The 14,583-nt window shown below is 34.6% G+C and overlaps 1 protein-coding gene across 5 annotated transcripts in view; it reads right to left on the reverse strand.

Moving 5' to 3' along the window:
• The window catches only part of NFAT5 (nuclear factor of activated T cells 5), a 113,756-nt gene that overhangs the window by 23,899 nt on the left and 75,274 nt on the right, over window positions 1-14,583 (reverse strand). For all 5 annotated transcript variants that reach the window (XM_047709942.1, XM_047709944.1, XM_047709945.1 and 2 more), the window contains 3 exons: window positions 8,092-8,226; window positions 7,914-7,966; window positions 2,030-2,162 (listed from right to left, as the gene is read on the reverse strand). In XM_047709942.1, coding sequence (XP_047565898.1) covers window positions 2,030-2,162; window positions 7,914-7,966; window positions 8,092-8,226 — 321 coding nt within the window. The remainder of the gene's footprint in view (window positions 1-2,029; window positions 2,163-7,913; window positions 7,967-8,091; window positions 8,227-14,583) is intronic.

Raw genomic sequence — 14,583 nt, forward strand, 5'->3', positions numbered from 1 at the left:
TTTAAATATTGAGACAAATAGTATAATGGTTGCCATTTCTACACTGACTTGTGCATATTAGGGTAAGCCTAGTTCTTGCTGTTATAATTCTACACAACTGAATATTCAAATGTTTAACTACAGTCCCAGATGAATCACAACAGCAATTGGTTTATCATAATGAGATAGTGCAAATTTTCTATAACCACGTTTTCCCAAAATCATATTCTCTCTCATGTATACCTGAAATGATTATATTTTATAAAACACAAAAAAGTGAAATTATAGGAAGATTCTTTAATTAGCTATAACATAAAGGCAGAAACTGAAGCATAAGGTCTTATTACAAAGCTTGCATACTATGTATTTATTTAAGAGTTTCTGATACCAAATGTTATACTGAATACAAAATATGAAAGGAAAAACTTAAAATGTGGCCAAAGATGGCCAATTAGTATATGTAGTAAAGCAGAAGACTTAAAAGTTGTTTAATCTGACAATTTTCAAAGGGGGATTTCTCATCATCAGCATGTATTACTAATAAATGAGGATTCTTAGTGCTAATACTAAGTCCTGATGTTCTTCATAATTGATTAGTAAAAACAAACAAATAACCATAAAACCTCAGTATTCTCAGGACTGTAAAATCTTTAAGGCTATTCCCCAACCACACATATAAACTTCCCTCTTCCCTTCCACACAGATGATAGAGAAGCTTATTAGGAAAAATGTTTTTCTGTATCAATTATGCCAGCTTTCCCCCAACATGAATAAGCTCCTTATCACAAAATATACTAAATGCCACTATTTAAGTAATTAGCTGTTACTAAAATGCTTTAAATACCATTAGTTTTAAGCCAAACTTCCTTGGATTTTTGAAACCTTCCTAGAAAGAAAACAACCAAATTTTTGATCTTTGAGTATCTATTCTTTCCTATTTTTACTGAAACTATTACTTCTAAACTTTGCCTTTTCCTGTCTGAAAACTTTACTGCTAATCTTTTATTCTGAAACAAATATTAATTTCACTAATGCTATATACTGTGGCATACTTTTGTAGCAAAATGGTGAATAAGTAAATGCTGTGAAATTCAGACATGATTTTTTAAAAAGGGGAGAGGTGAGTGATAGAAAGTAATTAGTAAGACTAGATATAACTGTCCCAGTTACTGTTTCCATCGCTTTCTCTTGCCAGGACTCTTTTTCCCCTCCCACCTTTATTCACTTTGGACTTCACTGACTCCTGAAACTATTTGGGAATAACATAAATGATAAGCTTACAAATATGGAAGAACTGCTAATTCTGAAGTGTGCCCGAGACTGGAATGAACTGAACCAATGGTAAACATGGCAGAAACCAAGCCTAGGTCAATGGAACTTGTGAAGAGTTTCATTTTCCAAAATGTTCTCCCCACTTTTGCCAGGAAAAGGTTTTCCTTCTCTAGGCAACTAAATGAATGTAGGCAAAAAATTCTTGTGATACTTCTTACCCAGAGATCTTCTAAACTTATAAACATTTCAATTGTTCTTATTGCTCTGGTTTCTAAATGCTTGAAATTATATTTAAAATACTCATTAACTAGCAGTCTTTTGATATTTTTGACTACACAAATTAGAAATTGTTACGTGCATATAACTCTATTTGTGATTTTATCATTTATCAATCCAAGCTTATCTCTCACTTCTCCCAAAATACATCCTATAAGCCAGACACAGACTGAAGTATTGTTTCCCAAGGTTGTCACTTGGAACTTAAGACGTACTTAATGAATGATAATTCTTACTAAGAAGTAATTTATATGATATAGTTTTGAAGATATAATTCTTTAAAGCATTCCTAGTTTCTCTTTTTTACTATTAGAGCATAGGCAGAAAAAACACCTAAGAGTAAAAACATTATTTGGTGGCCATCTTCTTTGGAAATAATGCCCTTAGTATCAGTTCATCTCAGCACACAACTTTTTCTTTTTGGATCGCTGGTATTCATATGCTTCCAAAGAACTAGAAATTATTTACTGATTTTAGTTCAGAATTTTTTATTTTGACATACCTGGGTCTGGAGTGTAAGTGAATGGCTGAACATCATGAGATCTTCCAGCATTGGTCACTACATATATTCCCACTGATACCGGCAAAGTTATATGTTGGTCATGATATGGGGGAACCTTCACAATAAGATGATTCTAAATTTAAAGGAAATACCAAGAGTTAAAAAAGAAGCAATATTTAAATTAAAATTTTGAAATAATTATAATTAAATACATTTCTTGTTAGCTGTAAAGTATAAAAAACTCTGACTGGAAAAAAAAAATGCAACTTAAAGCTCAGGTTCACAGGCATCAGGACATTAACCTTAAAATTGCTTTTAATGTTTTACAATGGCTTACAAGGTGCTTCTCCTGTCAACTTTATCTTTTTTCCATTCCCCCCAGGCTTGCTATACTCTGACCACACTGACCTTCTCAGTCCATTCTTTTAACACACTAAATTCGTTTTTTTTTTTTAAACCTCATAGTCATTACAACTTGCTGGTTTCTCCCATTGAAATATTCTTTCACCTCTTCAAAGACTAGTTCCTTACCCATTTTCAGGTCTTATTCAAAATGTTACCTCCACAGAGAGGCTTTCATTCTATTTAAAGTAGCACCCCTTCCCAATCTGGTCACATAATCTTGTTTATTTCTAAAATAACATTTATCACCACTTGAAATTACTGTGATTATTTGTTTGTTTTTTGTCTCTCTCCAATCACAAGAATTTAAGCTCCATAAGAACCTAGGGTGTTTTGTTCTTTGTTCTATATCCACTGTTAAGCACTTTACACCAAATACACTCAAATGTATTTGCTGAATAAAAGAATGAATAAATTTTGAGAAAAAATATGTCCACCAAGCACAATGTCAGTTATCATATGTTTTGTACAACATCAATTGTGAGATGTACTTTGCAATGCAATTCACAACTGCGTCCTAACCACTTTAATTCTCATTTAAAGTCAAATAGATGGGGCGCCTGGGTGGCTCAGTGGGTTAAAGCCTCTGCCTTTGGCTCAGATCATGATCTCAGGGTCCTGGGATCAAGGCCCGCATTGGGCTCTCTGCACAGCAGGGAGCCTGCTTCCCCCCTACTGCCCCCCACACCCTTTGACTGCCTCTCTGCCTACCTGTGATCTCTGTCAAATAAATAAAGAAAAATCTTTATAAAAAATTATGAAAAACAGAAGCAATCCCAATTTTAATTTCTTAAAAAAATCTGCTTGGATTCAAAATAACAATTTTCTTCTTCTCAGCAGATAATCTTTTTTAGAACTTGTAAGCAATGGTGTTAGATATTTTTCATTCTCCTAAATGATAATTTATCACTGCCACATTCATTTTGCAGTTGGGGCTATATATACATATATATAATTAAAGACACATAACAAAACAAAATTCCTAATAAAATCATTTGAAAATACATAACCTCTAAATTCTCAAGGCTTTGTTTAGTTTAGATGTTCCCCAAATTTCTGAGGATCTCTTTTGGCATTTCTTTCAAGAACTGTCTTTCCATATTTATACTAAAAATTCCATCTTCTCCAAAACTCCTAAGTTTCTCCTTATTTTTTTATTCTCTCCCTCTAAAGAATATAATAGAAAGAACTCAGAAGACTAAGGGTTGAGAAATAACAATCTATACACCTGTGTTTTTGATACACTAATGTCTGTTTTATGTTTTATAAAACAAGTTATTCTTTTTTTTTTTTAAAGATTATTTATTTATTTATTTATTATTTGACAGAGAGATCACAAGCAGGCAGAGAGGCAGGCAGAGAGAGAGGAGGAAGCAGGCTCCCCGCTGAGCAGAGAGCCCGATGCGGGGCTCGATCCCAGAACTCTGAGATCATGACCTGAGCCGAAGGCAGCGGCTCAACCCACTGAGCCACCCAGGCTCCCCAAAACAAGTTATTCTTAAATCGAATTGTATACTTCTTAGTTTTTAATAAGACCATATCTAGCTCCTAGTTTCCATCTTTAAATCACCTCTGTATTTCAAGCTTTGAGACTCTCTTGCTTTCTTTCATAACCAACTTATCTTTAAGACTGTATATATACATATATATATATACACACACACACACACAGTCTTAATATGTGTGTATGTCTTATATATATATATATATACACACACACACACATAGAAAGAGACTATATATATCTAAATATATGTAAAAGAGATCTCTTAGAGATTGATCTTTAAGATACCTATCTTTTTGTATATATTTAATAGGCAATTTCTACAGAATTTATCTGAAATTATTAAAATGGGAATAGATATAATGACCCTGTGCCTACCACATTTGGTATACATGTACCTGAGACATATTATGGCTTTGCATAGAAGAGTCAGATATTAAACAAAGAACTGTTTCCCCAGACTTCATTAATCTAAATTTTTAAGTCTGTTTTTAAAGTTTTATTCATTCTTAATCTTTACACACAACATGCAGCTTGAACTCACAACCCTGAGATCAAGATTCACAAGCCCCTCTGACTGAGCCAGTCAGGCACCCCTCAATTTTTAATTTTAAATAATAAAAAAGTTTAATGTCTGAGGAGTTGATTTTGGGGTTATAAATGAATAGTTATCACAATTATTCATAATTGCAATTTGCAAGGTTCTTTAAATGGTCTTTTCTACTATACCATCTTCTGGTCATGTTTTAATATCATAGAGGTCCTTTCAGCTTTTCTGTATGGGCCTGGTATTTCTTTACTGACTACAATTTTCTTTTGTTTTCTGAGTACCCTTCCCTCTAAATGTTTAATTTTTTTAAAATTTTATTTTTCTAAGTAATCTCCACACAGAGGCTCAAACCCACAATCCTTAGATCAAGAGTCACATGCTCCACTAACTGAGCCAGATAGGCACCCCTAAATGTTTAATTTTTTTCTTTAATATAATCCATTGGATCAATTCTTTTTATCTTCACTGTGATCCCATTCTAAAACATGTCCCAGAAAGTCCCTTAGGAAAAAAAAGACAGCTTGCTGAAAAAAATTAAAATTTAAAAATGAACAGCACAACCACAGAATTAATGGAAGATCATATTATGTTTTAGTTTGTTATACATACTTGCTTGCAAAAACCCCAGGACCTCTAGATATAGCCACCAAATAAGGACATTAATTCCTTTCCATTCCACCATGTCTTATTTTTATGATTATTCTTCTTTAATCTATTGTAGCTGGCATAACTACCCTGAAAAAAAGTGTTTTAAGAATATTAACTACCCCATGCCTCAAAGGTAAAGAAGGAAGGAAGGAAAGAAGGAGAGGGGAAGAGGGAGAGGAAGAGTTAGAGGATGAAGAGGAGGAGGAAGATGCAGAAGAAGAAGAAGAGGAGGAAGAAGATGAGGAGGAGAAGAAACAAAGATTTCTTACCATTAGGTTCTACATGAGACAGCAAGTTAAGACTATAATTTGTTGGGGCTATCTTATTAATATTTTGTATAATTTATAGGCCAAGTTTCTCAGTCTCTAGAGCTAGCTATAGGATAAGGTAAGGAAGAGAAATTGTAACAGTATTACTTGTAAAGGAGTTTACATTAATTTAACCAACTCATCAAAAAACAAAACATGTTTATGGCACACACAGAAGTATTGCATGGAAAAATTAAGCTTCAGTCAAGACCAAAACTATAGGCATGTAAAAGCCTGGTTGAAATTAGGGTTTGAAGTACCCTCAAAAAGAATAAGGAACCTCAGACCCGAGTCCTCATTTTCTTCAAAGTGAATAAAATGAACCAACAAGTTTTTCATGAGTATCTATTGAGTGCTTAATATTATGAGGAACACAGAAGAGTCATAATACATTGTCCCTAACCTCTGGGAGTCCTCGAAAGGAAGCCACTGTTGGTTCATGGGAAGTGGGAATGGTCTGCTCAAATAAGTTATATAAGAAATCATAAAATGTCAGAGTTAGAGGGGACCTCTTAAATAATTTAGTAAAAATTCATAGATTAGGAAACTAGGGCATGAAAGTGACTTGTCTTATTGAGGTAACCAAGATTGCTTGTGACAAAGCAAGTGCTATAACTTCAGTTAAGACAGAGATTGCCCAACAGTGTATGTGACAAAGGAATGACTGTTACATCCTATTATCTCCCTTTCGCAGCATGTAGTAGCATAAAGACAGAGGAAAGCTTTCTACATAGTATCTGTCTAGGTATGTAAGAAGCTCCACTTTAATAGGATACTATTTTGTGAAGAATTAACTTTACCCTATGGTTTAGTTTTTGCCCCTGGCTACTGAAAGGTAATCTCTAAGACCTTAGAAACTCCTGCCTGATATTTCTGACAGTATTTCTGACAGGGGGCTTTGGTCACTGGACAGTCCAACAATGTGACTTAATGAAGGGGACTTTGCAATGTCGTATCAGTTCCAACCTCTGGTGGAACTGGAGACTAAAGATTAGCTGCATGGGCAGTATGTGACCAAGCCCTAATAAAAACTCTAGACGCCAATGGCTTGAGTGAGCTTCCTTACTGTTAATACTCTGCATATTGGGGATGCCTGGGTGGCTCAGTTGGTTAAGCGGCTGCTTTCGGCTCAGGTCATGATCCCAGAGTCCTGGGATCGAGTCCCACATAGGGTTCCTTGCTCAGCAGGGAGCCTGCTTCTCCCTCTGCCTCTGCCTGCCACTCTATCTGCCTGTGCTCACTCTCGCTCTCTCTCTCTCTGACAAATAAATAAAATCTTAAAAAAAAAAAATACTCTGCATATTGTCACACATAGATGTGCTAAGTGTGTAAAGCATCCTGAGGACAACAAAAGCTTCACCTTTGGGACCTTCCTAGACCTTACTCTATGTGTCTTTCCCTTTGGCTGGTTCTGATTAGTGTCCTTTTACTATAATAAAGCTGAAATTAAATATAGTGCCTCTTGTGTACTGTGAATTATTCTAGCAAATCTAAGTGGGGAGTGGGAAACCCTAAGTTTGAAGCCAACTGTTCAAAAATGAGAGTGGTCAGAAGACCCCTGAACTTGTGGCTGGTTAGTATCTGAAATGAGGGAACACTGTACCCTTAGCTTTGAGTATGGCAATGTATTTTACTGGATACATATTTTAAAATTTATTTTAAAAAAAATACAAAGGAATAAAAAATTTTAAAAACTAAAAAGATTAAACTGTTTTGATAAATTGGCCAGTCTCTAATTTTTGCCTCTTCCATCTCTCTACTTGTTTTCATGTGCTCTTTTCTACTCCTATCAACATTTTATGGTAAATTTTAGGCTTTAGGTACTTTACACATTAGTTTATTCCTGCTCTGCTGTTCTCTGTCTGTGATCCACACCTATATATGCTACTCTTCTGCATATGCGTTCTACCTGATTTGTTAAAAAATTTGTCCTTTTCTGCTAGTCTCAATTTCTGTAAGTTTGGTCCTATTTGTTCTACATTCTAATTCTTCAATCAGTTTTTTAATCCTTGTTTTCAAGCTCTTTTTCCTTGTCATTTTGAAAACAATACATGGTGAGGTCCTACAATACAGACTCTTTTGTGTAAATTTAACAAACAGTGCCTCTGTGAAAAGGTAACTAACAAACATAAAACCCCTGACATAGCAGGTACTCAGTAAATAAGTTTCCCTTTGATAAACTAAATATTAGGCTAGGATAATCCAAATCCTCAGAAAAAACAAATATTAGGAAATAAATGTTTCACTTATTAACAATTATTTACTAATGCTTCAAACTTTTAAAAATAGAGAACTGTCATTTCTAGCATTAGTAGAATTTTCAGCTACAGAAATTCAAGAAAGAAAGTTAAATGATTTATATGAATCCCACATAAAGAAGAAATTTAATCTGTTTGATTCAGGAAAATTTCAGAACAAAACTGAATTTCTCAGAGAGTAAATAATTAAATGACAAAAAGGCTTAAATTATACCTGATGAAATAATTCCATGTCAATTTCAGCTTCTGACTTCCAAGAGTTTTCATCTGATTGAAATAAAAGCAGTAATTTATTAAAATTTTTAAACTTTTTTTATTTTGTAGCTATTATTATATCTTTAAAACAAAGTAGAACGTGCAACAATCTTCATACCAGCGTTATGCCTACTTACCAGAAACATTTTCTTGGAAAATAACTTTAGTTCCTTTCAGAAAGTTCTTGCCAATTAAAAATACTTCTTCCTCTCCTTTCACTGAACAGCTATGCAAGCTTTTCTTTAAGATTTCTGGCACTCCTGCTGGCTGAGCTGTGGGTACACATAAGCATTCCATAAAAAGAACCACCAACACTTATTTCTTTTCTAAAATCAGTTCTAGAAATTGTCTTTGTTGACCCTTGAATTTAACTTCCTTTACTTTGCAACTTAACTTTCACCCTAACAGAAAAAAAAAAAAGGAAAAATCCATATTAAATTTTTAATAACTCTGATAAGACTTTGTAGAGATGGACTAATGCCTAAGAGGAGGTTTTATATGTCATCTTTGTTTTATCGTTATGTGAATAACAAACAAGTTTTAAGATGTGCACTTAGTCTTAATATTTTTAAAATTTTTTTGTCTCAATATTTTAAAAAAATTCTATTTAAAACAAGCGTGTCCCACAATCCTAACCTCAAAAATGTCAGCTATATTTTTGCCATTACAAGACTTCTGAGGCAGTATCTGCCCCTAGGTGGTACTGAGGGCTTCTTTAAGGATCTACACCCAGGACTCAGAGGCCCCACACCAAAAGAACACCTAGAAACTGACTGAATCCAATTCAGAATAGTTTTTTCTACCAGAGGATCTCCCTGAACTAGGATAACCTGAGGTTAAAAAATAAAACAATTGAAAAACTAGTGCATAAAGACTAAGTAACCACTACTAAAATAAACAAAAGAATTGTAAAGTACTGAGGGCACAGATCTAATGAATAAATTACAATTAGCCTACCAACTTTCTCATGCCAGGATTTCCTTAAGAAAATTTAATAGGTATTAATTAGCAAAACAGGTTCCTAAATTAAGTAAATCTAGGAAAATACTGGGTTAAAGCAAAACTAAATGAACAAAAGGCTTTCTCAAAGTATTTAATATTCTGATAAACGCTATAAATATCCAATAACGAATATAGTATATAGGTTCCCCAATATATTTGACTCCAAAAACATTCTTCCTTTCAAGTGCCTGGGTGAGTGTCTGCCTTCAGGTCAGGTCGTGATCCCTGGGTCCTGGGATCAAGTCCCACATTGGGCTTCCTGCTCTATGGTGAGTCTGCTTCTCATTCTGCCCCTCCACTCATTCTCTCAATCCCCCTCTCTCTCTCAAATAAACAAAATCTTAAAAAACAAAAAAAAAAATTCTTCCTTATTGACACTTAAGGACTAGTTTTCCACCAAAATACTCTGAGATGCTGGCATGTGCAAATAAATACCTTTTAAGTATCCAAAAAAACTGTTCCCCAGGAGGTTAAGCTCTTTCACATAGATTACACTATCTGTTGTTTTAGTAAAACCTCACAACATAAGCACTGCAAAGGTAAACTAAATTTGGCTTGTATAACTCACCAATTCTAAATTAATTAGAGTCCACTACACTTTAGGAAAAGTTTAACTTTTTTCTCTGTAGACACTTACATATTTAAATAGTTAATTTTATCCTTTTAATCATATCATATGGGAAATTTTTATTATTAAACTATTCACTGCCCCTCTTTCTCTTGGTCCTTCCTTGTGAGAAGGCTATAATTCTTGTGCCACTCAGGTCAGAACTGGCCATGTGACTCATTTGTATAATGAAATGTGAACTGAAATAATATGCCAGTTCCAAGGAAGAGCTTTTATAACCTTACATGGTTCCACTTTTTCCTTTTTCCCCTCTACTACAAAAATGTCAGTGTTGTAGATAAGGGCAGCTTCTTCAGCCTGGATCCTAGAGTGAAGAGAACGGCCCTGCTTCCAAACCATAGCCAGTATTATCATAAAGTGAGAGAGAAACAGAACTGTTGTTGAGGGCCACTGAGTTTTTTTGTTGTTGGTGTTACTGCAGCATCATTTAGCCTCACATACTGATACAAACAAGTAAGTATCCTGCGCTTATTAAATATTTAAATGGCAAATGACACTTTCAGCAGTGTCTAAGAGTTTAAAAGAAATTGTGAATGTATATCCATATATACTGGTTAGAACCCACAGGATTAATATATGAAGAGAATGGAAACCGTTACTGGTCAAATACCGGCAGTTATATGCCCTTTTGTAAATGAAGAATTAACTGAACTTATTTACAGCTTTTTAGAGTAAGAGTGGAACTCAGTTGTTTTTAAAGGAAATTCAAGAAAAACACAGTAAAATTTTTTTGAAAGATTTTTTAAAGTAATCTCTACATTCAACATGGGGCTTGAACTCACAACCCTGAGATTAAGAGCTGCCATGTTCCACTGACTGAGCCAGCCAGGTACCCCAGTAAATATTATTTTGATTAGAAAACAATAAGAGATGACAATTATACGGCTATATTGTATTAACGAAATGAATGGAAAGTATACAACCCTTCCCCTCATTTTCAAATACTATGTGGAAATTCCAGACCACTGATGCTTATCAAAGCTTTTATTTTTTCCTATCTCATTTTTCCTTTTATGTATTAAGGGCCTATGATGGCCAAATGAGGCTCCTTGGAGGGTACATCATGTATATATCTTCTATATATTTGTATTTACATTACACAAAGAACTAGTCTGTCATCTAGTCTGTCACTAGTTCAAGATAATTTAACTTTTAACCTTTGACCTTAGAAGGTCTTTTCTATTAAAAAGTTTAATGGTTACCTAACAGCCCCAACACCATTCTAAACAGAATCAAAGTCAGTATTATTTAAGCATTAACTATTTTATTTTATCTTTAAGTAATTACTAAGCCAGCTCTTGAAAGTGATCGTACTGCTTAAAAAATTGTAACACAAAAAAATCAGCCAATTAAAAAAATTTTAAAAAGCAGCCAATTCTCTGGTACTATAAAAACAATGTGCTTCTAGATGCTTTTCAAATAATAGCCTCAAAAATAAAGCTGAAAAAAATTAATGAATATATGGATGCGGAAAAATAACAGCAAATATTTCAACATGCCAAAAGAATTAGTAAATCTTTTTAATAATCTCTGTGAAGAGAAGGAAAGTTTACCCAATGATATTATCCTTTTCCTAAAGTTGTGGGATACAGAGAAATAAGGGAAGTAGAAACTTATGAAATTCAGTCAGATTTAATCCAGTATATATTATTGTGAAGAAAGCCTAATTAATTTTGTTTTATCTTAAAAATTAGCATAGTAGGGAAGATACTAAAAAAGTATGAAAATTGATATTATTAATTTGATATAGTATCACCACATAATGCACGCAATATACAAAAACAAACAAAAACCATGTATACCTGTATTGCCTGGAGAAATAGAAATAGGTCAAGAAAATAAAAGGTGATAATTCTTCTATCCCCTTAAAAACAAACAAACAAACAAAAAAACAGGTAGTGGATCTAGTGGTCATTGTTAAACCAGCAAGTAAAAGCAGACCTTCTTTTTCAGTGTCACAAAGCACAGCATGAATTCTGGCAATAGGCCTTCTTTCCACTGAGTGTCTCTAGCTGGAAGATCAAATGTCTGCTTCCTCTCCTCCCTTCCACCTCTATCACCTTTTGGCCCCTATTCCTCTTCTACCTCCCTCTCATCTTCCTGTTTCCCTCTACCTCCCATTCCAATTCTAACCCTTCTTACTAACCTATTTCCTTTTCACCTCTCTTTCTATTCCAATTGCTTAAACCTATCAAAAAGGTTATATTCATGGAAATAAACATAAACCAGGAACCCATAATGGAACATTCTTTTGTAAAATTTTTTAAATAAAAGGATTTTTGGGGCCCTTTCACTGTGTATTATTTTTATGTTTACTTTTTCTCTTCCCTCATATTCCCCCCTCTAAAGTCTAAGTGCAAGCCTCAGGCTTCCTAAAGTGGACAGGTTAAAATTCAAATTCTTTAGCTCAACACACAAGTTCCTATAAAACAAATCTTGCCTAGCTCTACTAGCTTCAAATCTTGCTACTTCTTTATAACACACACACACACACACACACACACACACACACACACACAGAGGGAGAGACAAAGGAAATAGCAGATGGGGAGGGAAAGAGGGAGAGAGGGAGGGAGGAGCAGAGGGAGAGGGAGAAGCAGAATTCCTGCTAAGCAGGGAGCCTAGGACCCTGAGATCATGACCTGAGCGGAAGTCAGCCGCTCAACCAACTGAGCCACCCAGGGCCCCTATTGGAAATGTCCAGAGTAGGCAAATCCAGCAGAATCCAGTAGAAAGTAGAATAGTGGTTTCCAGGGTCTGGGATAACAGGGGAATGAACAGTGACTGCTAAGAGGTACAGGATTTCTTTTTTTGGTGGCAATAAAAATGTTCTAAAATTAGATAATGGTCACAGTCATACAACTTTGTGAATATGATAAAACTGTACATGTTAAAAGGCTCAACTGCATGGTATGCAAATTATATCTCAGTAAACTATTATAAAAGAAAAAAGAAAAAAAAAACTATTATGGGAAAGCATGAACCTAACTGTATGCGAATTTAAGATAATTAATACCTATATACTGAACCTTAATTATAAGCTATACAACTTAAAATGTATATCCACTATTATGTTAAAGTTGATAAAAATTAATTCTTTCCTATATATATTTTTTTTAAAGATCTTATTTATTTATTTGACAGAGATCCCAAGTAGGCAGAGAGGCAGGCAGAGAGAGAGAGGAGGAAGTAGGCTCCCTGCAGAGCAGAGAGCCCGATGTGGGGCTCGATCCCAGGACCCCGGGATCATGACCTGAGCCTAAGGCAGAGGCTTTAACCCACTGAGCCACCCAGGCGCCCCTCTTTCCTATATTTTATGGGAGATATCAGCTCAAAACAATGAACAACAAAAAAAATCAGATTTTCTCATATCTACCTACTCTCAACAGTTTTGTCCCTATTCTATTACATAAAAAATGAAAATAATCATTTCTATTTTATTAATAACAGAGTTGTTTTCCAGATCAAATGGGATAATGTAGTACTCTTATTAATAGGAAACTCCATTAGATTAATACTCACTAGAGAGGAAAAATGACTTAACTACAGTGGATTTGGAACCAGGGCTTAGGCATGATTAGCCCAGTCTTCTTTCCTCCCTCTTCTGCAACTGCCTACATGCACAAAGCATACATTTTATTTAAACTTTTAAAAAATATATTTTATTTACTTATTTGACAGAAAGAGAGAGAGTACAAGCAAAGGGAGTGGCAGGGATAAGGAGAGGCAGGCTCTGGCTAAGAGCCTTGACTTGGGGCTCCATCCCCAGACCCTGCGATTATGACCTGAGCAGCTGCTCAACCAAATGAGCCACCCAGGTGACCCAAAGCAGACATTTTAGATGGTTTGTGCCAGTTGCTAAGAGGCCTACAACTGTAGAAGGCTAAGAAGCCTACAACTGCTCTGACTGGATGGATAGATATACCCTACTCTGGGATGAAAAAGTCCTCTTTCTAACAGTTTTATCAGTAGTTAAATTGGCATTATCATCTCAATTTCTCAACTCCCATGTGTCTAACTCCAATTATAAGGTAAACATTTATTAAATTCCTAAGACCTCAGCATACATGAAAGTGCTTTATAAACCACAGAGTAGGGGCGCCTCGGTTGCTCATAGGGTTAAGCCTCTGCCGTCGGATCAGGTCATGATCTCAGGGTCCTGGGATGGAGCCCCACACTGGGTTCTCTGTGACCCTGCTCCACCCCCTCCCCTGCCCCCATCTCTCTGACTACTTGTGATCTCTGTCAAATAAATAAAATAAAATCTTTAAAAAATATATATATATATATATAAGCCACAGAGTATAAGAGAGAGATAAAATACTGTGAAAAGTAATATTGACATTAATACCTTTTTCTGTACATCTAGTTTAATATTTAAACAAAAGTAATAAAAAATTAAAAATATATCATTTTGTTGCCAATTAAAAAATAAAAAGATTGATCAATCTACAGACTGCTAGGTACTGTATTTAATGAAAACCCATGAAGATCAAGTAAAATTGATCAAGTAAGAAACAAAGAATGATGACATTCATTACATACAATGATAGCTTTTCAAAAAACCAAATCACTGATTCACTAGGAATGTACAGTTTAGGAGGCTTAGGGGTACCCAGCTGGCTCAGAGGAGCATGTGACTCCTGATCTTGGGGTCGTAACTTTAAGCTCCAAGATGGGGGTAGAAATTACTTAAATAAGTATTTTTTTTAAAAAGGAGGCTTAGATTCTTACCTAAATGATTAGATGTAATTGATATTCATAGAAATTACTATTAGAAATATTTTAAGCTAGTTTAAGGAAAAAAACCCTGTTTGTATGAAAGTCTATAAAAATAACTTTAATAAGAAATAAATGTGAAAACTATCATGTAAACGTATTTGAAAACTAAAAGAAGTATGGGAACTATAACTGCCAAGGTACCCCCCTTTTTAAAAAATTTTTTCCTTCTTTCAAAAGTAATTTTTTATTTGAGTATAATTGACATACAATGTTACAT

Source organism: Lutra lutra, chromosome 17 (assembly GCF_902655055.1).
Source record: "Lutra lutra chromosome 17, mLutLut1.2, whole genome shotgun sequence".
Taxonomy (NCBI): Eukaryota; Metazoa; Chordata; class Mammalia; order Carnivora; family Mustelidae; genus Lutra; species Lutra lutra.